At 38.2% G+C, this 23,663-nt stretch overlaps 1 protein-coding gene and 1 long non-coding RNA gene across 3 annotated transcripts; one reads left to right on the top strand and one right to left on the bottom strand.

Moving 5' to 3' along the window:
• Positions 1–11,607: 11,607 nt before the first annotated feature.
• Positions 11,608–21,520, top strand: psma6b (proteasome 20S subunit alpha 6b). 2 transcript variants are annotated; one of them, XM_053614767.1, is made up of 7 exons: positions 11,608–11,661; positions 15,841–15,935; positions 16,019–16,100; positions 16,201–16,356; positions 17,460–17,638; positions 18,105–18,199; positions 21,348–21,520. In XM_053614767.1, the coding sequence occupies exons 3-7, from the start codon at positions 16,085–16,087 to the stop codon at positions 21,403–21,405; spliced, it is 504 nt and encodes a 167-aa protein (XP_053470742.1). In that variant the 5' UTR covers positions 11,608–11,661; positions 15,841–15,935; positions 16,019–16,084; the 3' UTR covers positions 21,406–21,520. The 2 variants fall into 2 exon arrangements, with proteins under 2 accessions (XP_053470742.1, XP_053470741.1); XM_053614766.1 differs by lacking the exon at positions 11,608–11,661 and adding an exon at positions 14,198–14,384.
• Positions 20,592–22,144, bottom strand: LOC128601520 (uncharacterized). Its single transcript, XR_008384723.1, has 3 exons — positions 21,907–22,144; positions 21,655–21,767; positions 20,592–21,423 (listed from the first exon to the last, which is right to left on the bottom strand). It is a non-coding gene; the product is annotated as an uncharacterized LOC128601520 (long non-coding RNA).
• Between the last annotated feature and the right edge of the window lie 1,519 nt (positions 22,145–23,663).

Consider the following 23,663-nt stretch of genomic DNA (forward strand, 5'->3'; position numbering starts at 1 on the left):
AAAGTAGGACACACCACATCACACACTAGTGTTTCATCTGTGAAGCCGTCTAGTGCTAAAAAAAAAACAAAAAAAAAAAACCAACCAATAGAATCTGCAATATCTGATGCATGTCTGATGCAGATTATGAAGGGCTTGATAATTGGATGTGGTAATAAAAAAACCTCAATGAATTATTAGTTTCTAGTTCAAAATATGCAGCGCTGGAGTACCACTGAGAACCAGTGATCGAGATGTTTCATGCTTTTTTTTTCTTTATGTACCTTTCAATGAGTCTTCATTTTATGGAATGAGGAATGTGTGCATGTGTTTCAGTTCCTGAGAACAGCGATGACGGTGCAGCTGAGAGCGGTGTGAATGAACTGTTCGAGGAAGGACGTCGCAAACATAAATATGTTTCAGTAAACACATTCAGTAATACATTTTAAAGACGTGTTTGATGTTTTCATGTAAGAAACAGACTTGTTTTGATGAAATGTCACCTACTGTAGTCTATTGTCATGTATAAATGATATTTTCCTAGGTCAAAGGTCAAAAGCCTTATACTGCAAACAAATATATAAAACTGCATTGTGGAACTACATGTAAAACATCCGTAGATTTTTCATAATGTGGCCCATAGAGGGTGAAAACGTGTTTTCATACAGCTAATACGTCACAGTATATCTTAATTCTCTACATGTTCGTTGGTGCGTTTATTGCCCGTTGTACATGCTGTGTTTGTTCCCATTAGTACTAATGCACTCTTTATTTACGCTCTTCAGTTGCTGGATTTTTTTTCTTTATGAAGTCCACGTGATCCTTGTCTCAGAACCAGCTAGTCAAGATTCAGATATCCTCCCGAAGCAAAATAAAGGTTTCTCATCCGTGTCATTTCCCACATTTTTCCCCTGCAGCAGTGTTTCCTTAAAGCAGCATAAAGGAAAGATCCAACCTGAACAACTTAAATATCAATCTCTGTAATTAACATGTGACTTGGAATGGTGCCCAAGATTTATATAGACCCTTTTTTTTAAAAAAAAAAAAAATTTATTTTAACTTCTTTCGTCATGCCACTAGACTACCTGCTGATAGTGGTGCAGTAGGATTTTAGGCCTAGACAATAATACAGCAATGCAATGCAGTCTCCTTATCTGTACACTCTATATACTCAGCTTCCAAAGCATCAGCTTTCATACTAATACCATTTCTTCTATATCTTCTCATCGCTATATGAGTCTCTGCTGTCATATACAGTATCTGCACTGCATTCTGAGACCCATTCGGGTCTCCACTACTTCTGTGCTTGATTTCTCATTAATATGATATTGAACATTGCTATTGAAAATGAGTGAAAATAGACCAAATAAATAAATAAATAAATAACACCCCCCTGTGACATCATCCACGCACAACAACCAACAAATTAGCTCTGGGGTCACTGAACACATCAGATATAAATCAGTCTAAACATAGTGTGTTTCAGGGTGGAGCTGAACGTTAAACACGATGCCTCCTGTCAAAGAGACATGAAACGCACGTGCCACACTCAGGTATGAATCAGGTGTGCCACAAAACAAAACTGTAAGAACATGTCCCTGTGTGACAGTCATCCACAAAGGAATGTTCAGTATGCTACTTACTGTTTTATCAGAACATTGTGCAGAATTTAACATTAACTGATGTCTTGAGTGCACATAAATCAACAGATAAACTTCTTGTGCATGCAAATAAAAGTTCATGTCATGCATGTGATGAAGTGTTACAGCAGACAGGACCATAAGCATTGTGTAGATGGGTCTCTCTCTCTCTCTCTCTCTCTCTCTCTCACTCTCTCTCTCTCTCTCGCGCTCTTGTTCTCTGTGGAAAGTCCCTGCACCGCCTTCTTGCGGTGATCTCTGAATACAAGACACAGAGGCGAGGTCAAAGTTTCCATTCCTTTTAAAGTGCTCTAACTGCCGTGGCGTTCATGCTCTTTCTAGCTCTTCAGCTTTCATCAACATGATGAAATCTTTCTCCTGAAATTAGGACAATTGAAAAAGCGTAAAGTTCTGGGTTGTGATTGGTCAGACAGTGTCGATTTGTTTTCTATGACAGTAGTGCAGCTGCAGATCACAGGACTATATACGTTAATGTGCTCAGCATCATGGGTACTATGGAATGATATCGTTTCTATTGTAACAGCTCATTCACAGGGACTTCCCTGCTGGAAAAAAAGACAATAGAAACCGTCACGGCATTCTAATGGATTCCACTACAAATACCATTACAAACAATCAGATAACCATTAAAACCATTACCATTATTGCTTCTTAATGGTATCCACTAGACATAACATCCCACCAATAGAAGGCAACAAATTACCAGTACAGACCCACATTTCCATTAAAACCAATACAACTCCCGTTATAACCATTAAAACCATTACAAATTCTATGGGGGTTTCTATTGTGGGTTTTTTTTGCAGCAGTGTATGCTCTGCTCTGCGGTGTATATTGTACAGTGTATGTTGTACAGTGTATGTTGTACAGTGTATGTTCTGCTCTGCAGTGTATGTTGTACAGTGTATGTTGTACAGTGTATGTTCTGCTCTGCAGTGTATGTTGTACAGTGTATGTTGTACAGTGTATGTTCTGCTCTGCAGTGTATGATGTACAGTGTATGATGTACAGTGTATGATGTACAGTGTATGTTGTACAGTGTATGTTCTGCTCTGCAGTGTATGTTGTACAGTGTATGTTCTGCTCTGCGGTGTATATTGTACAGTGTATGTTGTACAGTGTATGTTGTACAGTGTATGTTCTGCTCTGCAGTGTATGTTGTACAGTGTATGTTGTACAGTGTATGTTCTGCTCTGCAGTGTATGATGTACAGTGTATGATGTACAGTGTATGATGTACAGTGTATGTTCTGCTCTGCAGTGTATGATGTACAGTGTATGTTGTACAGTGTATGATGTACAGTGTATGTTGTACAGTGTATGTTGTACAGTGTATGTTCTGCTCTGCAGTGTATGATGTACAGTGTATGATGTACAGTGTATGTTGTACAGTGTATGATGTACAGTGTATGTTGTACAGTGTATGATGTACAGTGTATGTTGTACAGTGTATGTTCTGCTCTGCGGTGTATATTGTACAGTGTATGTTGTACAGTGTATGTTGTACAGTGTATGTTCTGCTCTGCAGTGTATGTTGTACAGTGTATGTTGTACAGTGTATGTTCTGCTCTGCAGTGTATGATGTACAGTGTATGATGTACAGTGTATGATGTACAGTGTATGTTGTACAGTGTATGTTCTGCTCTGCAGTGTATGATGTACAGTGTATGATGTACAGTGTATGTTGTACAGTGTATGTTGTACAGTGTATGATGTACAGTGTATGTTGTACAGTGTATGTTGTACAGTGTATGCTCCACATAAACATATAAAAACGTGTGTAATCGTCAGTGTGGTGAAGTTTTCTGAATTTACAGTGTTCGTGCTTTATCCTGGTACATGTCACTGTGGTTTAGTTTGCTAATGAGTTTATATTTTGGGAAACAGAACCACCAACTCTATTTATTAGAGAATCTCGCAGGCGGATGGACAAATAATTATAATAATGTGTGGAATTGAAAAACAGTCTAAACCATCTCCTACACCTTTAGTGCTCAGGATATGACAGCACACCTGCCCTATACTTCATAAATGGGTCAGAAAAAAGAGCTTCAACGCCTTCCGGGATGTGATGTTTGCATACTGAGTTTGAATAGAGAGGAATGCTGTGAAGAGCAGCAGCTGAGTTTACTGAACGCTGGGAATTTCCCTCAGCTTCCCTCAGGCACACTATGTCCTTTTATTCACAGAGACTGGAATTATGTCCTTAACAGCACAACAACAATGAAGGAACATACTGAACTTTTCAAACCTCCAGTGAAGTGCTCTGAAGTGCTGTGCATGGGAGTGAAAAGGTTTCCAAAGGGGCTTTGGGGGGTATTGTTCATATTTGTGTCTACGTTTTTGTTTTGTTTACTTTTTATTGCCGACGTTCACTGCAGACACTTCCTGGATTTCAGGTTAGGTCAGGTAGTTTATTCATTTTATTTATTTCATACGTTGAAATATTGGGATGGATTTCTTTTACTGAAATTATTTATTTATTTTTGCTTAAACATCCAAAAAGAGAAACATTTTAACAGAATAATAATAATTAAAAATGTCTAATAAACCATTTTAAATGGTTTTAAATTTTAAATTTTCAATATCACAAAACACAATTAGAAATTTAAATGTTAATAAATATGCACAAGAATTTTAATCAACATGAGATAAAAACCTTCTATAGAATCCATTTGTTCTCATATGAACATACATAAAGCATCTTAATGTACGTATTTTCTTATTACATCTATAATTCATTAATGTTTTAAATAAAATATAGAGCTGTTCGTATCCGGGCAAATTTCCATGCTTTAACAGGCGATGACGTGAATTTTAAAACACACATAAACCCAATCCATGTATAAAGATGTTATTTCGTGAACCCCGTTGATAGCCATTTTATTTTTGATGTAAATAAAAGCAGTATAATTATATAAGTATAAAGGTAGTATAGACGTTCCCTGAACTTGAGGCGAGAGCCCACTGAGAAGAGACGTGAAATGATAAGTCACCTTGTGCACGTCCTCAACTTCCTGAACTTTTTTTTACAGTTCTGCTTTTCAGAAATCCCCGGAACTTTCCCCTGATCTGTAGCACAGTTGTGAATAATGATGAGCATTACAGATGACCTCAGGCCTGGATGAAGGTTGGATGTGTTTTCTGGCCTCGTTGTCCTTCATGCAGACAGGAGACGTCAAGGAGAAGAGCATCCGGTGTTAATGTTATCAGGCAGTTATGAGATATGAGAACCCTGTCATGTTGTCTGTCTGTCATTATTTAATGCCAGACTGTGGGGAAGTCCCTGACAACTATTTCGTTCGCTTATCCAACCTGAAAGCAGCAGTATCACTCGATTATCTTCCACAGATCAAAGCAACAGTCAAACACGCTCGAGTGAAGAGACAAGCTTCAAAACTCTACAGTGAGGTTGAGCTAGAAGTGCACAATGCTGCTTTCCTTTTGTTTGTGTGTGTGTGTGTGTGTGTGTGTGTTCTTTTGTCTGTGTGTGTGTGTGTGTGTGTCCTTTTCTCTGTGTGTGTGTGTGTGTGTGTGTGTGTGTGTGTGTGTCCTTTTGTCTGTGTGTGTGTGTGTGTCCTTTTGTCTGTGTGTGTGTGTGAGTGTGTGTGTGTGTGTGGGTCCTTTTGTCTGTCTGTGTGTGTGTGTGTGTGTGTGTCCTTTGGTCTGTGTGTGTGTGTGCGTGTGTGTGTCCTTTTGTCTGTGTGTGTGTTTGCATGTGTGTGTCCTTTTGTCTGTGTGTGTGTGTGTGTGTGTGTGTCCTTTTGTCTGTGTGTGTGTGTCCTTTTGTGTGTGTGTGTGTGTGTCCTTTTGTCTGTGTGCGTGTGTGTCCTTTTGTCTGTGTGTGTGTGTGTGTGTCCTTTTGTCTGTGTGTGTGTGTGTGTGTGTGTGCGTGTGTGTGTGTGTGCGTGTGTGCGTGTGTGTGTGTGTGTGTGCGTGTGTACAAGTCTGATGGACGCCAGAGATCCTGTCATCAGCTCATTGACAAAAGGAAGCAGGCTGACGTGTTTATCACAGGATTTAGTGTTCAGATTGGTCTGTTTCCTGATCCTGTGCTGTAGCACTACAGAGTGACCCCGAGTGACCTTTAAAACCATCGGTGTGATTACTGCATGTAGGACGACATCTAAAATTTATATTTTATCACCTCACAGCTCTGCTGAATTCTCAGATCAGAAGGTGTTGATTAGTTTTCTATAACAGCGGCTCTGGCAGTAGTGCAGCTCGTTCTGATACGTTATTGTTTCCATAGTAACAGCTCGGCGACTCGTACAGTGGACGCTCCACATAAATGGATTTAGAAAACACGTGTAATCGTTGACGTTCTCTGTAAGGAGAAATGTGTTTGTGTGACGTTTATGGAAGGAGTCTCCAGTGTCAGCGCTGTGTAACGGTCAGAGGTGAAGCTGTAACTTTAAGTATTCTGACATCTTCAGGACGGAGGAGTTTACGCTTCTCTGTAGTTTGTCGGTAACGTGACAAGCTGCGTTTTTATTTTTCGTTCAGCAACATTAAATGTAACTATAAATGGTTAAGAGTATGCCATTTTGTTCAATTTATCGTGGTATGAGAGGAATAAAACACTTTGGGAACAATCTAACTCTTTCTAAACTCATTGATATCAATATTTCAGTGATTATGTTCAGGTAATTGCATGCTTTCACCAACGGTGGATCTCTGAAGAACAATCATAGTTAAGGGCAGATGTTTGCATCCGTCTAAGCTTTTTGAAAAGAAAAGACGTAGGAAATCTATCACTGTACCGTTTACCCAAAATATATCAATATATTTCCAAAACACAAGAAGAAATCAACAAAGAACTTTAGAAGAACCATAAGCAAACATTCGACGGATTTGAAAATGGCAGCATGATATCCGGTTCATTTGGGAGTCAGAAAGCTGTCTGGTGAACGTGAAAGAGGTTGGAGGTGGACGTACAAGTTATTAGAGAACACTTATATCACTTTCACAAACTTTCCTGATTTTTCCCCCTCACTATTAGAATCTTTGTGTTAATTAATAATAAAGAATCTAATGAAGATAACGAAGGAGCAAGACTTCTTCATTTAGTCCTGGGATGTACAAACTTTTGCACTCGTTCACAGATGTTTCTTTTAGCATTTCTGCATTTCAGAAATGTAAAGCAAACTTAAAGCGTCCGAAAGTTATCTTACATCCATTAATGTGTAACTGAAAAGCAAAATGTGTGTATGTGTGTGTGTGTAAGAAAAACAGAAGAAGAAAATAAAGACACTTAAACATCTGAACAGTGCTTTGGCCTGAAGTGTTTCTCAAACACACACGTTCGATTCGCTTCTGTTTATGTGAGTGTGTGAAAGCAGGCCGACTGACTCACTGTGGAGATTCCTAACCCTGTTCACTGACTACTTCAAAGCCTTGCTGATGCCCTCTGGCCTACAAACACACACACACGTTACTGTTCAACTGCTGCTCAGACGTTTAGTCTACATTCTGAGTGCACAGCTTCTGTTCTGTTCTAAACCTGGAAGATGAAATGAATCAGTGTGTGCTGTAGAGTTCAATGTTAAACAGAGGTTACAATAATGAGCATTTAAAAATATCAACAAAAGACCCAATATGGTGGCTTTATCTTTATAACACCCATTTTACTTGGGTGCGTGACTGAAGAATAAAATAACTCTGTTCATGTGACCGATTATATAAAACCATCCGTATGATACATAAACAGTCTACAGTGTCATTAACAGCTCAGCTTTTACCGTGAAATTGAAGAGGTTTATTTTACATTTTATTCTCGCATATCCTGTAGATGTGTGCTAGTCACCAAGCCTGTTCCTGGAGATCCAACCATAATGGTGGCCACATGACCTTCTAATCATTGCCTTAAGAAGTTCTTGATCAAGTAAAACAGGTGTTAGATTTTGTTCGGAGATGAAACCTGCAGGAAGGAAGATCTCCAGGAGGAAGGTTGGTGACCACTGATGGAGATGATGAGGTACAATATCATTGTCACCCATAAATATCAGGACTGTTTTGTCAAAGTGGAGTGAAATGTGAAATTTCCACAGCGTTTTGAGTACGGCAGAAAAGAGCAGGGAATCTTCCCCAGTATTTCCCTCACTTTCCCAATCTTGGCTCTTTCTGACGTATCAGTTAGCGGCTGTGTTTATTTTTGGTGTGGCCTTTAGTCCTCCCTTTTTGTGAGAAACGTTCCCTACATGGAGAACATGAGTATGATTCGTCTTTTTTCACAAAGCGCTGAAGAACAGGAGACGTCCCTTTTATTTTCATGGTGAAATCTTCTTCTTCTAAAGGAAAGAAACTATTTCTGTGAAAAAATGTTCAGATTTTTTAAAATCTAAAATTAGCAATAAAAATATTAAAACTCAACAGAAATGTCTTTATTTCACCCTTTTTTTTGTTTTTGTCCACGACATTATCTGAAACACCAACTTTGAAGAAGGATTTAAGCCCCGCCCACTTCACAGTCACATCACATCATACAGTATACCACTGAAAACCTGGTTTCCTCATAGATACAGTTCCCTCTGAAAGTATTGGAACAGCAAGGCCAGTTCTTTCAATTTCGCTGTACACTGAAGACATTTGGGTTTGGGATCAAAAGATGGATATGAGACAATGAATCTGAATTTCAGCTTTCATTTTCTGATATTTACAACTAGACGTGTTAAACATCTTAGAACATGGCATGTTTGGTGGCAGACCAACCAATTTTTAGGTGATCAAAAGTATTGGAACAAGTAGTCTTAAAGTGAATTACAGTACACACATCTTTGTTAGAGTGGAAACCGTGTTGTATTTTTTAAATCTTTCTCCTCAAAATATAAAATTCTATATTCAGGACTCAAAATTAATATCTAACTCATGGCATTCATGACAATAATGAATCACAAATTAAAAGATTAAATGACAAATAAAAGACTGATCAACTAACTGTTCTATAAAAGTCATTCTCTTGAGAGCATACTCAGTGAAATATTTTTATTTTAAATTTATCACCAAGAAACAAAGTTTTTGATTTTATAATGGGTGCAAATGCATGCATATTTAATTAGAAGAAGCCTCATTTGCATAAAAACGAATGTACATTTATTTAAAAATTCAAAAATGAAAAGCTCCGATACAGCAAAATACTTGTATGAACATCAGCAATCTACTGGCAAATATTAATTCTTATTCTTAAGATTATCTATTGTTTTAAAAAAGTATTATTCGCCCTAATGTCTTTCCTTTGATAATTTTATTGAAACTATATGAATATATCTGATTATCGCCTCATTTGTAGCACCTGCAAATGTCTGTTACGATAAGACTGTTAAAATATGTTATGGCATGCAAAACAGAAGGCACACACATGCGGCGTGCGCAGACATGCAGGACTGTTTCGGGTCAGCTTTACAAAACACTGCACCTAAGAAACTTTTGGTTTCGTATGTTCAAATGCAAGACTTCTGCTTATCTATGAGTCATGTAGCAAGCATCACCTTCGCCTGAGATCTTCATTTCCCTGAGAGATAAAAGTGTGTGTATGTGTGTGTGTGTGTGTGTGTGTGTGTGTGTGTGTGAGAGAGAGGGGGGGGGACTTTTAGAAGAAGAAAAAACACCTTTTTCAGAGTGAACTTTTTTCACCTTAAGACCTCAAACTGAATATGGACCAAAAACAGGCTGACTGAAGCTCACAGAGCATTAATACATACCAATAACAACAACATTTTAAGATTAGACAGCCTATTTATGGACATTTTTCTCATTTTAAGATTGAAATTATTTTGAAAATGCTGTTGAGTTCTGGATTCTGATTGGTCAGAAGGTGTTGATTCGTTTTAATAACAGCAGCTCTTACAGTAGCGCAGCTGCAAATCACAGGTTCATATTAACGCACTCGTTCTAATACGTTATCGTTTCTATAGCAACAGCTCATTCACAAAGACATACGGCAGATGCAATATGTTTCATAAACATATTAAAAAACATGTGTAATTGTTAAAGTTTTCTGTAAGGAGAAATGTAATTGTGTAAATTTTATGGAAGGAGTCTCCAGTGTCAGCACTGTGTAACAGTCAGAGGTAAAGCTGTAACTTTAAGTTTTCCGACATCTTCAGGGCGGAGGAGTTTACGCTTCTTTGCAGTTTCTCGGTAACATGACAATCTGCATTTTTTAAATCTCATTTACTTCAAGACAGAGAAAAAAAGAGAGGGCTGGTGAGGGAACGACTGTTTATAGCTGCTTTAACGTACGTGACAACAGGAGCTAACTTGTATTACGGATGCTTCACAACATTAAATGTAACTATAAATTAATAAAAAGTATGACGTGTTATTCATTAATTTAAAAAAATTTAATCGTTGGCAAATTGCTGTGGTATAAGAAGAATAAAACGGTTGGGGATGATTGTGCTGCTGAAAATAATCTGCTTTAGTGTCATAATTGAGTCCCGATTGAGTATGGAAGTTCATTCCTCCACTGAGGGACAGTCAGTGTGAAGGTTCTGAAAAGGGACCTTGAGCCACGCTGAGTAGGAACTACTAAGCATCGGTCGTTAACCGATCACAGATTGCGAGAGGGAACGTAAACCTTCAGGAGAGTGTTGAGGTAGGAGGGTGCTGTTCCAGACAAGGTCTTGTAGGTGAGCGTCAAGGCCTTGAATTTGATGCGGGTGGCTACAGGAAGCCAGTTGAGGGAGATGAAGAGGGGTGTGACATGGGTTCTCTTGGGCTGGTTGAAGACGAGACGTGCTGCTGCGTTCTGAATCATCTGAAGGGGCTTGATGGAGCTGGCCGGGAGGCCCGAGAGTAATGCGTTGCAGTAGTACAGTTTTGAGATGACAAGAGCCTTTGATAGAAAAAAATGGATCCTGGTATGTACTTTATTGTTACCAAAAATTGGAGTTTGCACCACTAATACATTCAGTTACTATCTAGAACCCACAAGGCTATAAAAGAAAAAAATCACATGTTCACATCTCAGTGTGACCCAGTCATGGACGTCAATGGAATAAAAGCACAGCTCTTTTAGGTTTTTTTTTCTGCTGACCAAGAAACACGCTGACCTTTATAACACTTCTTACAGTCCTGTATATCCACCGCACGACTCGGTTTTTGATGACATTTGCACATGCTGCATTAAAAACATTATTAACACCTTCCTCCACTGGTGCAATGCGATGTGCTGTGCTTTGTGGCCATGCTGACATTCGTGGTATCGAGACGCCTCTTCAAAAAGCCAACGACCCTCTTTTTGGTTTTTTTGTGTATTTTTTCTATTAGACCACCAGAGCCCCACAGCCAAGTATAGTCTGGTCTGTTCCAGATGTAGAGCAGGAAGCAAACTGAAAGACGCCCACGCCTGAGCTCTGTGAAGCGTGGTTTGTGTAAAGAGGGGATTTCTTTACCGCAGTGTGGTAGGTGTCGTTTTTAAAAAAAGCTCCGTGCCTGTGCTACTTGTGGCATTTACTTTTTTTTATTTTATGTCGAAGTCATGGACTTTGAAATGGTCACCACAGAGGGACTGGTTTGCTTTTGGACAAAAGCAAATGTATGTAAAAATACAGGATGCAACCTTAGATTAAAATTCATGCAAATAAATGCACGTTATACGTTCCCAGAATATCAGGAAGATATTGGTTTCTGAGAAACGGATGTAAATGTTTGCTGATAAATGTAATCAGTCAGGTTTGGTTTGTTCATCATACAAAAACATTATCACTAAAAAAAACTTGCATCTGCATGTTTGTTTCGGAACTTTTAATGTTTATATAGTGATATAGTTAAATATCCAAATATGTGCAACATTTTTCATAGATTTTTTTGTATAAACATAATTCCCCCATTATAAACCACATCTTCAGGTCACCTCCTATGTGTATAATGTTAGATAATAACCCCAAGATAATGTTTAAGTGCCGTGTGGTCATGGTTTCCATTCACTGACTGTTTTTTTCCATCAGAATCGAGCTGACGTTCTGAGAACCCAAGACAGATTGGAGATCAGCGCCACTAAAGTTCCTCCTTAGAAAACTGTACATCAGATAAGACTACAACACTTCCACATTATACCTCCACATATGGCCTGGAGGGAAATTGTTTAGTTTAGTTCAGCGTACAATATTCAGAATTAATTCAGTGTATTGCCATGTAGGATACCAAGATGAGTTTCATGAAATTTATATGTACATTACCACCAGCCACAGGCTTCTGGTTCAGACCTGTGAAGGACCATTTCCTATTCAGATAAGCTGCATAAGCTCATGCATGATGTACACCAAAACTTTGGACCACTTTAGACCCAGAAGTCAAATGACTATACAATCATTAGATACATTAGATAGCATTAGATACATATGGGCCATTTTTGGGACAAATTCTGAATGTCATGGAAAAATCTAGCACTCAAAATGTTTTGGGGTTCATGAGTACAACAAGAGGTTTTCCCTTTCAGAGTAGGTCCCAAGTAAAACCACATTAGAAAGCTAGTGAGCCTTTATAGATTTAACTTAACTGCGTAAATATCAACAAATCATACTGTTGTACTCGCACAAGCAAGCCATTCATTGATGACAACTAGCATCTTTTATTTATTTTCAAATGCATTGCCATGTAGGCTACTAAGATTGGTTTCATAAAGTTTTAACATTACAACCAGCCAGGAGATAATCCAGGCTTCTGGTCTGAAGGCCAATTTCCTATTCAAATAAGCTGGATAAGGATCTAGTCGTGGGTGTTAACCGTATGTCGTTGGTGTAGGGTTTCTTAAAATAGACATACATGATTCTCCTAACTCTTATTCCCTTTGTCCCTGTCCTGATTTTTGGCTAAAAGATGAAAGCCCAAATATCACACTTCCCATTCATCTGGCTCACATAACACCATGGAACGAAATGTGAATTTGTCAGAACAGCCACAACTCCACCGTAGGCATGATGTAGACCAGAACATTGGGCCACTTTTAACCCAGAATTAAACTATTAAGCATTGGCTACTCATGGGCCATTTTTGACAGACTTTGAATGCCATAAAAAAAAATAAATGTGGCCCACATACAATTTAATTTTAGAAAATGGTTAAATCGTGCAAATCAAGCATTTTGGAGGTTCTAGGGTACAATAGACTCAGGTAGCAAACTGACCTGACCCAATATCTAGTTTGTGTGGCTATGTTGGCCTTCCATATGCAACACTGTGGCAATTTTTGCAAAGGAGTACTTTTCATAAACAACCATGAAAACACTGGCCCAAAAACTTCTTTCTTTGATTATTGGGTTTCCCCTTCAGAGTGGGTGCCAAATAGAACAACATTAGGAAGCTAAACACACTTGAGGACCTTTATAAAAAAAAAAGTGATGTGACCCTGTAGGTGGTGGTGGAAAGGCGGACGGTGGACAAAATCGAGAGGATCATAGACAGTAGACCCCCGCAATCCCACAGCTAGTAGACTTTGGCAGCTTCGCTGTAACAAGGAAAGGTACAAAAAATCATTCTTGCCCACTGCTATCCGACTCTACAATGAGACAACAACTAGGTTGGGGAGCTATAAGGACGTTGGAGACGATGGACATGCCTACTGAGTTTGCATATCCAACTACTACACTGCATATTGCATACTGCACAACCATTTTTACATAGGGTCACTGCACATTCTTACAAACATACTACCACTTTACTTATGACCGCTGTACATTTTTATGCACAGCTGTTCATCACATATGTCTAATGTACACTTTTAAGCCTGCAAACCTGCAATATACTCCATACAGTTAATCTGTACGGGAATATTAGTCTGTAAATAACTCAGAAAGCTATTCATATGTATATTTTTATTCCCTCTTATTTGTGGAATATTGTGAGTTTATTGTGCATTTTTCAAAGTTCTGTGAACTGTTAAGTTTTAGTCCTGCCTGTTGCTCTTGTGTTGTGTTGTGTACATTATTGATTCCCCTTGGGGAATCAATAAAGTACTTTCTATCTATCGATCTCTACCTATCTGTTTCCTGCTTCATAGTTTTAACTTAACTGTGGAATAAAATAACATAACATCAACTCATACAAGTACAAGCAGGCCATTAATTGACAGCTAGTCTTTACTTTACATTCCCTATTTGACTTATTAAGTCATTAATGTTAATTATAATATCACTTGGATTAGAATTGAGGAGGTAAAAAATAACCAACAAAAATTGTATCTAGTTGATCGTCATTTATGGCAGACATCCGTAAAACAATTGGCTTATCGGATGTGACAGTAAAACGTATGTAACTAAACATAAGTTAATTACCCCACTGTTTTTTGTTTTTAATCTTAAGTATGAGTCGTGTAATGAATGACCAGGTTTCAACTAATGAATGTTCATTTCTTGTACATTATTGCTCCATTTTAAAAGTAGTAATAAATATTTTAAAACTGCATCTTCGTTTATTCTAATTAAACGATATGTAAACGTGTCTAAAATTCAAAAACTTTTCGAATTGTGTTTTTATTCAATATTTTTTTTTAGCAGTACTAAAAAGAAATGGCGCAGGAGGGCTTGCTGCGGTCACGTGACGCAAATGACCTCGGTAGCGCAATCTAAGAGTACTTCCGGGTTAGAGAGAAATCCTGCATGTCACCGTTATAGAGAGTTTTTTATTTTTTATTTTAATTATTATTATTAAGAAATAACATTTAGTAAAGATGTCGCGCGGCTCGAGCGCCGGGTTTGATCGTCATATTACTATTTTCTCGCCAGAGGGAAGACTTTATCAAGTGGGTGAGTATAGAAATAGAAGATGTTCTGTTTGTATTTTCATTCATAGTGAGCTGCAGTGCTAACATGCTAACGCGCTAGCTATTGTTATTAGAGTTGTGTTCAGTTTGCTTTTATGTGAAAGTACATTTTATTCAGAAGTAGAGATTTGAAAAAAAAAGCATAACCCTAGATAAAATTAGCGATTATTAAATTAAAGCGCATTTGTGCATGATTTGATTGGTTACTATGAATGAATATGCTAATCTTTCTATCAACAACCTCACATCAAACTAATCATACATTTATTTAAATAAATGTTTTAAAATAAAAAAAATCGTTTTTAAATATTGCGATTAAAGTTTAAATTTAAACGTGTAAATTAATTCTCGTTCACCTTATTTGTTACAATCACATATACAGTAATGGAGGCGTGGTATGTGTGAGTGACGTCACAAGTCCAAGAGGGAGAATACACAGATGATACACTGTAGGGTCAAAAGTATCTGGACACCTGACTATCACACATACTGTATATGAGCATGTTGGGCTTCACATTCCAAAACCGTGGACTTTAATATTAAAAAACGGCCCTAGATGAGTATCTCTCCTCCTCCACACCTCGACTAGTTTCGGAGTTAATGTTCTCCTGGCTATCCACCAAAGCCAAATTCATCCATCAGAGGCTTCCAGATAGTGAAGCATGATTCATCACTCCACAGAAGATGTTTCCACATCTCCAGAGTCCAGTGTCGGCGCTTTACACCACTCCAGACATTGTGTGTCGTGACCTCAGGCTTGTGTGCAGCTGCTCGGCCATGGAACCCTACTTCACGAAGCTCCTGATGCACGGTCCTTGTCCTGGTGTTGCTTCCAGAGGCAGTTTGGAGCTCTGTAGTGTGTGATGTAACAGAAGATAGGTGATATTTACACACTACACACCTCAGCGCTTGTCTGGCTCTTCATGGCTGAATGTCGTTGCTTCTAGATGCATCCACTTCAGAGAAATCTCACAGACTTTTAATGTGGCAAAGGTGGCGTCCAGTCACACCGCTGTGTTTAAAGTCAGTGAGCGCTTCAGAACGACCCGTTCTACTGCCGGTGTGTGTTTACGAAGACTGCACGGCTGTGTGTTTGATTTTATTCAGCTTTTAGATGCACATGTGACCGAAACGCCTGAACTCAATCATTAGGAGGGGTGCACATACTTTTAAATAGAGTACAGCTCTGCACTACGGTCGAACTTTGGAACTACTAAAAGAGTAACGGTTGCACTGAATGACCGTAATCGTAACCATAAGTTATACGTTTAAAAAGTTAAAGACGTGAACAGTAGTAAGTTCGGCGAATACGATTACTCAAGGATTAGTGTGAAATGTCTTCAGACTGAGATAGTGGGATTGGAGGAGTATATACAGCACCAGATATTTTAGAAGTTGCCCGTGATTGTAATATTGTGTTGTTCAAACATATTTTACAGAATATGCGTTTAAGGCCATTAATCAGGGCGGCCTGACGTCAGTGGCTGTGCGGGGGAAAGACTGCGCCATCGTCGTCACACAGAAAAAAGTTCCAGTAAGTTCACGTTCACGTAACACACAGCTTCCGTATGTCTCTCTGTATAAATATCTGTTTATTAATAATAATAATAATTTCAGGACAAGCTCCTGGACGCCTCTACAGTCACTCACCTGTTCCGCATCACAGACAACATCGGCTGCGTGATGTCGGGCATGACGGGTATGCAGACTTCATAACAAAATATTACAGGATAAATAATACACATTATTCATATTTATTCAGGGATTATTACATGCTGTGTGTGTGTGTGTGTATGCAGCTGACAGCAAGTCTCAGGTGCAGAGAGCGCGTTACGAAGCAGCGAACTGGATGTACAAATACGGCTACGAGATTCCAGTAGACATGCTGTGTAAGAGGATCGCCGACATCTCTCAGGTTTACACACAGAACGCTGAGATGAGACCGCTCGGCTGCTGTGAGTGATGAATACACTGTACACACACACACACACACAAACACACTCACACGTGTGCATGTAAGAATATACACCTTTACCCTCAGGAGAAGTTAGAAATGATAAAACATTAGCACAGAACATGTTACTGTAATGTTTCTATAATTAAAAAGACACTTTATATATTTTTTTAATTATATAAGAGACATAAACAGATTAGTGTTGTTTTTTTGTATTTAATTTTGAACATTTTGAACTGCCCTCAGTTTAATCAGCTGTGTAACTCTGTAGCTGAGGCTCATCGCACATCTTTTCCAGTTTAGTTCAATGTATTATTTAAATTAATCATTAATATGTAAATTATAATTTAATAACAGATTTCTTTTTCCATAATTTTGTTTCGTTGTCATGGAAAGAATTAGTATGTTATATTAATTTTACTGTATTTTTTTTAGACTTACAATTTAATAACTAAATAAATTTAAATTTGAATTATTTAGTTTCTATAGTTTACTTATATTCATTATCCTGCTGAGGAATTAATTTATTTAACTTAGTTTTCAATTTAAATTTAGTGCTTATTTTATTTCCTGTTGCTTAATAATCTAAATTAAAATATTATTTAAACGTTTTGGTTTATTTAATTTTAGTTTTGTGGGAGAAGAGCAAGTTTGTTTAATTTATTTGAAGGTTTAATTAATTAATTAATTAATTAATTAATTAATTGAAATATTGTTTAAATGGTTAATGTATTTAATTAAAGTTTACTTTTCCGGGTGAGGAATGTGTTTGTTTTATTTAATTATAATTGAAATGACTTCTCTTTATTTCAGTTTGTTGGAGGAATTTGTTTATTTCAAGTTGATTTGTTTGTTTTTAAGAAACGATCCGTAACATTGCTGAGGATTTTATTCCTGTAGACCGTAGAACGTTAATAAGAGAACTTTCTCACGTTTGCAGGTTTGAAACAGGAGTGTATCAGGTTTATTAGGTGTCTGTATTCGGGGTAATCCGACCCTGACTCTCTCTCTCTCCCTTCTCTCTCTGTCTCTCTCTCGCTCGCTCGCTCGCTCGCTCTCTCTCTTCTCTCTCTCTCTCTCGCTCGCTCTCTGTGTGTGTGTCAGGTATGATCGTGATCGGTATGGATGAGGAGTTGGGGCCGCAGGTGTATAAGTGCGACCCTGCAGGTTATTACTGCGGCTTTAAGGCCACAGCAGCCGGAGTGAAACAGACCGAAGCCATCAGCTTCCTGGAGAAGAAAGTTAAGAAGAAGCACGACTGGACCTTCGAGCAGACCATCGAGGTGCAGTAACCATGAAGCAGAACTTCCTCCTGTTTGTGATGCAGCTGCACAAACGACCGGGCTGTGAGAATGAGAGAAATGAGGACTGGAAGGAATCCATAAAAATAATCAAATAAACAGATGATAAAATAATAATAATAATGATAGTAATTATACAATGCAATAATAATAAGAAAGACAGACATTAAAAAGCAACGAAAGAAAGAAAACGAATGAATGTCTGTGTGTGCATGGGTGTGTCTGTCTAAATGGGCATGACTGTATAAATGGGCATGTGTGTGTAATTGGGGCATGTCTGTGTATACATGGGTGTGTATGTCTAAATGGGCATGACCGTATAAATGGGTGTGTGTAATTGGGGGCGTGTCTGTGTATACATGGGTGTGTCTATGTCTAAATGGGAATGACTGTATAAATGGGCATGTGTGTGTAATTGGGGGCGTGTCTGTGTGTGATTGATTGGCAGACGGCGATCACCTGCTTGTCCACGGTGCTGTCCATCGATTTCAAGCCGTCGGAGCTGGAGGTGGGAGTGATCACGGCACAGGAGCCCAAGTTCAGGTGAGAGTTTAATCAGTGCTCCATTACGTCTGCTCATACATACATTCCTTATATTTACCTTATAAACCTTACATTTAGCTTATAAAGTTAGTGGGTTTTTCCTTCATTTTCCATGTTTATTTATATATAATTATATTAAAGTACACCCCATGGAAATTGTTGGCTTTTTTTTTTATTATTTGGACAAGCAAACATTTGATCCTCTTTGAAACAGTGCCTATTAATGAAGTTGATACACTATGTCAAATGATACAGTTTGCCAATGAGCACATAGGGAAAGACCAGACCTTTTGGAATAATGTGCTCTGGACTGACGGATCAAAGATAGAGTTGTTTGGCCACAGTAACAGCAGACATGTTTGGCGCAGACCAAAGACAGCTTTTCAGGAGAAGCACCTCATACCAACTGTGAAGCACGGTGGTGGAAATGTTATGATTTGGGGTTGCTTCACTGCCTCAATGACTGGACAGCTTGCATTCATTGATTTATCTATGAACTCTGCATCATGTCAAAGAGTGCTTGAAGATAACGTGAGGACATCTGGAGCAAATCCACCAAGGAACGACTCAAAAAGAAGAAATGGAGGGTTATAGAATGCCCAGATTTGAATGCCGTTGAAATGTTGTGGGGGGATTTGAAATGGGCGGAACATGCAAGAAAACCCTCAAACATCTTACAACTGAAAGAATATTGCATGGAAGAGTGGTCAAAAATTCCAGCAAGCCTGGTGGACAATTATGCAAAACACATACAAGTGTTATTTCTGCTAAAGGGGGCAATACTAGCTTCTGAGGCCAAGGGTGTACTTACTTTTTCACAGAAGAATATCACATCTATTGATCTTTCTAGTGAATAAATGATTGAAAAACTCATTTTCCTTGTGGTTTTGTTCAAGTATATCGACGTCATTAACAGGCACTCTTTCAAAGACGATCAAATGTTGAAAAGATGATCCAAAAATGTCAAAAAAGCCAACAGTTTCCATGAATATTGAATGTTTTTATGAATATTTATTTTTATTTCTCTTGAATATTTCTTGTTTGCTCAGTCTGTCTCTGTCTTTCTCTCTCTCTGTCTGTCTATCTCGTGATCAGAGATTACCTGTATAGATTATATAGATGGGTTTTGGATCGGTGTGATGTATATCGTGAGATGTATATTGAGAATCGTGATATGATTTCGTATGAGAACGTGATTTTTTTTTTTGTAACATCACCCAGACCTAGAGAGTGAGTGACTGAACACTGAATGAGGTTACAGGAAGTAGGAAATTTATAAAAATGCACACTTCATAAAATTCACTGGGAAATTATGGGGTCAGGGACGTTAATCACTCTACTTCCTCCTTCCTCATCAGCACAGAAAACACACCTGTCGACCAGAACATGAGATTAAAGTGAACTTCAGAGGGACAACTCGGCTCGTTTGACGGGTTTTTGACGCCACGTGTCTTTAGCGTGTCATTTTATACGTCCCAAGGTCATATTCACAGTGTAACAGCGCACAGTGTTATTAAAGTGCAGTCCGTTCTCCTGGGATCTAGCTCGTGTGAACGAGTAAATGAGCTAAATACTTCGCTCTGGTGCTGAATATGTGTGATCCATCATTGTTTGTTTTTTTCCATTTCTTCTTCATCAGGCATTCTGAGATAAACGATGTACTGCTCTTTTTTGTAACATTGTATATTATTTTGTTCAGACTATTGACTTATTAAATATATATGTATATACACACACACTGTGGGGTAAAGAAAGGTATTGAGAAACTTCTATTTTGCATTCTTTTCTAATTTAAGCTAAAATTCTTTATTGCAAATTATATAATAAGTAGCAACAACTTAAGTAAAAAGTAGGATCTTGTATTTTATATTTACATAATCTCTTACTTAATTTCTTAATGACGGCGTGAACTCCACGTTTGTGTAAAACCTGACAATCTACATTACATCAGAGTCGTCTAAAACGAGCTTCAATGGAAGAAATACTTAAGGAAAATCTGATCTTTTTTACAAAGGAGTGAACATGGTCAATAGTGCAGAATCAAACATATTCTAAATTCTAAAACTTTGTTTACTTCTCTGTCTGTGTGTGTGTGTGTGTGTGTTACTTTAGGCAAATTACACAAAGATTCCAGAGAAACAGGAGAAATTTTGGGCAGAAATCCTTCATTAGCTATGCAGTAAAGCTACCGTGCTACCGACACCATGCTTACATTTACATTTATTAATTTTTTTCATTTAGCAGAGGATTTTATACAATGCGACTTAAAAATGAGGAAATACATGCAAAGCGATAAATCAAGCAGAGAACAGTACAAGTAGTGCTACTGTACAAGATCTTTTAATTGAGTTCTGGAAGAAGTAAAGTGCGCAGAGTCGAGGTGTAACAGCCAGAGTAAGGTTCCTTTTTTTTTCTTTCTTTCTGAGGGTAATGTGGGGTTGGTATTGTAGGGGTTAGTTAAGTGTTCAGGGAAGAGGTGGGTCTTTAGCTGTTTTTTGAAGATAGTGACAGATTCTGTGGTCCAGATTGAGGTTGGAAGATCACTCCACCACTGAGGGACGGTTAGTGTGATGGTTCTGGAAAGGGACCTTGAGCCACGCTGAGTAGGCACTACTAAACGTTGGTCGTTAATCAATCGCAGATTGCGTGAGTGAACGTAAGCCTTCAGGAGAGAGTTGAGGTAGGGGGGTGATGTTCCAGACAAGGTCTGCTTCACAGTGGATGTGGTGTTTGTGTCAGCGTGATGAGCAGTGTATGTAAAACTCTTTTTATTACAAAGACCTTAAAGTTCAGTGTTGGTCTCACCAAGCCAGAGAACCATTTCCTGCGTGTGTTTGGAGTCTCCTCTAGGTCTTCTGGCTAAACTCCAAATGGGATTTCTTATGACTCGACACTCTTCCGAACCCCAAATTTGTTTTAAGTGGCATTTCCAGGTTGTGAAAAGCAGATCACAACCCACCAACAGGGGGTGAATACTTATGCAATCACGAAACTTTTAAAGTTTCGGGGTTTTTTTTTGATAATTCATTTCTCAAACTATTTAGATGATATTGATTTCTCCCTGTAAATTATTCCTCAGGTTCTTATGAGTCGAAATGAAGTTTGTTCATGTTTATATTTAATATATTTTTGTCTGTGTGTGTTTCAGGATTCTCTCTGAGGCAGAGTTAGATGCTCACCTGGTGTGTCTATCTGAGCGAGACTGAGCTCAGGGAACCACGGCACTGTGGGAAATGTGTAGAACGCTGTATAAGTGATTAACACCTTGTTTCTCTGTATATTTCTCTGTATGATTAAAGCTGTTTTTGGAGAAAAATAGAATTGTTGGTTTTGTTGTTCTGCGAAACTAATTAGTTCCTGTTGTAAACAGCTATAAACAGTCTTTCTCTCACCGGCCCTCTCTTTATTCTCTCCTGAAGTTAATAAGACAGAAAAAACGCAGCTTGTCACGTTACCGAGAAACCGCAAAGAAGCGTAAAATCCTCTGTCCTGAAGTCACAGCTTCACCTCTGACTGTTACAAAGCGCTGACACTAGAGACTCCTTCCATAAACATTACATAAACATCTCTGTGCAGAAAACGTCACCATGTAAACGATTACACACTTAGTCTGGCTTTACTCACGTCCACTGTACGAGTCTCTGTGAATGAGCTGTTACTATAGAAACGATAATGTATTAGATCGAATGCGTTAATTATAAATAAACCTGTGATTTGCAGCTGCGTTACCGTCAGAGCCACTGTTACAGACAATTAATCACCACCTTCTGACCGATCACAATCCAGAAATCAACAGCTGTGGTGTGTCTGTGTTTGGTAACCATGGCAACAGGGTTTAGCGCTGTATGCCGAATGATGTCAAATGATGTCATTGTGGAATCTGGGATTGTGAAACATTACAAAACATTGTGATGATTACACAATATAATAACTATGAGTAATATATTACAGATCCTAAACCTCATTCATTTATGGAAAGGCAACACTCAGGCTGATACTGTACAGTATTATATACATGTTGGGATCAGTGCCTGGCATTTATGATGACAAAAAGCATATTAATAAAGGAAAAGACGTAAAGTTATTAGAGAGTTTCTGTTCTCTTACAAACTTCTGTGATGAAGGAAATCTTTAAAACTCAACACACCGACACGTTAAACGTCGGATGATTAGATTTAATCAGTAAGGGTGTGCAAACTTTTGCACTCAGCCCTGTACAGACGAGAGGATTAATAAGTATGGGGTGTGTAACAGAGTCAGGTTAAAGTGCTAGTCCTCTACAGTAATGAGTGACTATAGAAGGACTCACTGTATTTGATATATTACATATGATACTTCATATATCGCTCTGAGTCACGTGTCACACGACACGTTTATCAGAATCTGCAGTGAAACGGTTTCACTTCTTTAGGAAAAGAAAATGGAAGTGATTGAAGACGGGGTTCTCCACATGGTTCTCGATACACTTGAGCAGCTCTTTACGTACTGAACAGTGACTCAGGACTGAGATATTACATGAATCAAGTATGAGGGTGAGGTTAGACGTTTTATATCTTATATATCATGTTGTTTTGTTTGTAGCTTCATAAAGAGGCCAAACATTCTCAACAAACAATTCTGGATTAATAGTGGAAATGAATCCTTTTTCTTTGTTAGTTGTTTAAATAATAATAATAATAATAATAATAATAATAATAATAATAATGTGGTAAATAAAACTAAAAAATTTATCATCTGTGAATGAGATTAATGAAATAATTCTGTTAATGTATGAAACTTTTGTGAAATGTCTTGAGCAACTGTTTTTTGTTTTATTTTTTGTAGAAAATGGGTTCCAATTACAACAGTTTAGGAAACTTAGAACTCCCATCCATCCATCTATTCATTTTCCATACCACTTATCCTCCACAGGATCACAGGGAGCCTGGAGTCTTATCACAGGACATAATCTCTCACACACACACACACACACACACACACACACACACACACACACACACACACACACACACACACACACACACACACACACACACACACACACTATGGTTAACTTAGAGATGACAATCAGTCTATAACTGGGGGAGGAATCTGGAGTACCCAGAGGAAACCCCTGAAGCACAGAAACCAAACCCCCAACCCTGGAGGTGTGACGTGAACATGCTAACCACTAAGCCACTGTACCCCCTGAGCTAAGAACACTTATGAACCCTTAATGAACCCTCGAAAAACACATTATTAAAGGTTCTTTGCTTGTTCTTCTGGGGTTATAAGCCACAATAGAAAGGGTAAAGAGTAGATCCACTTTAGGAAACCTCTGAAGATTTCTTATGAGTATTCTTTGGTTGATCCTCTGGTGAAAACCTTTAATGATTCTCAGTAGAACTTTACAGTAAAGTGCTCCTCCATATTAGAAAATCTTTTAATTTAAGAGTTTGGATTCCAAATAAAATAGTGTTGTACA

Source organism: Ictalurus furcatus, chromosome 25 (genome assembly GCF_023375685.1).
Source record: "Ictalurus furcatus strain D&B chromosome 25, Billie_1.0, whole genome shotgun sequence".
NCBI lineage: Eukaryota > Metazoa > Chordata > Actinopteri > Siluriformes > Ictaluridae > Ictalurus > Ictalurus furcatus.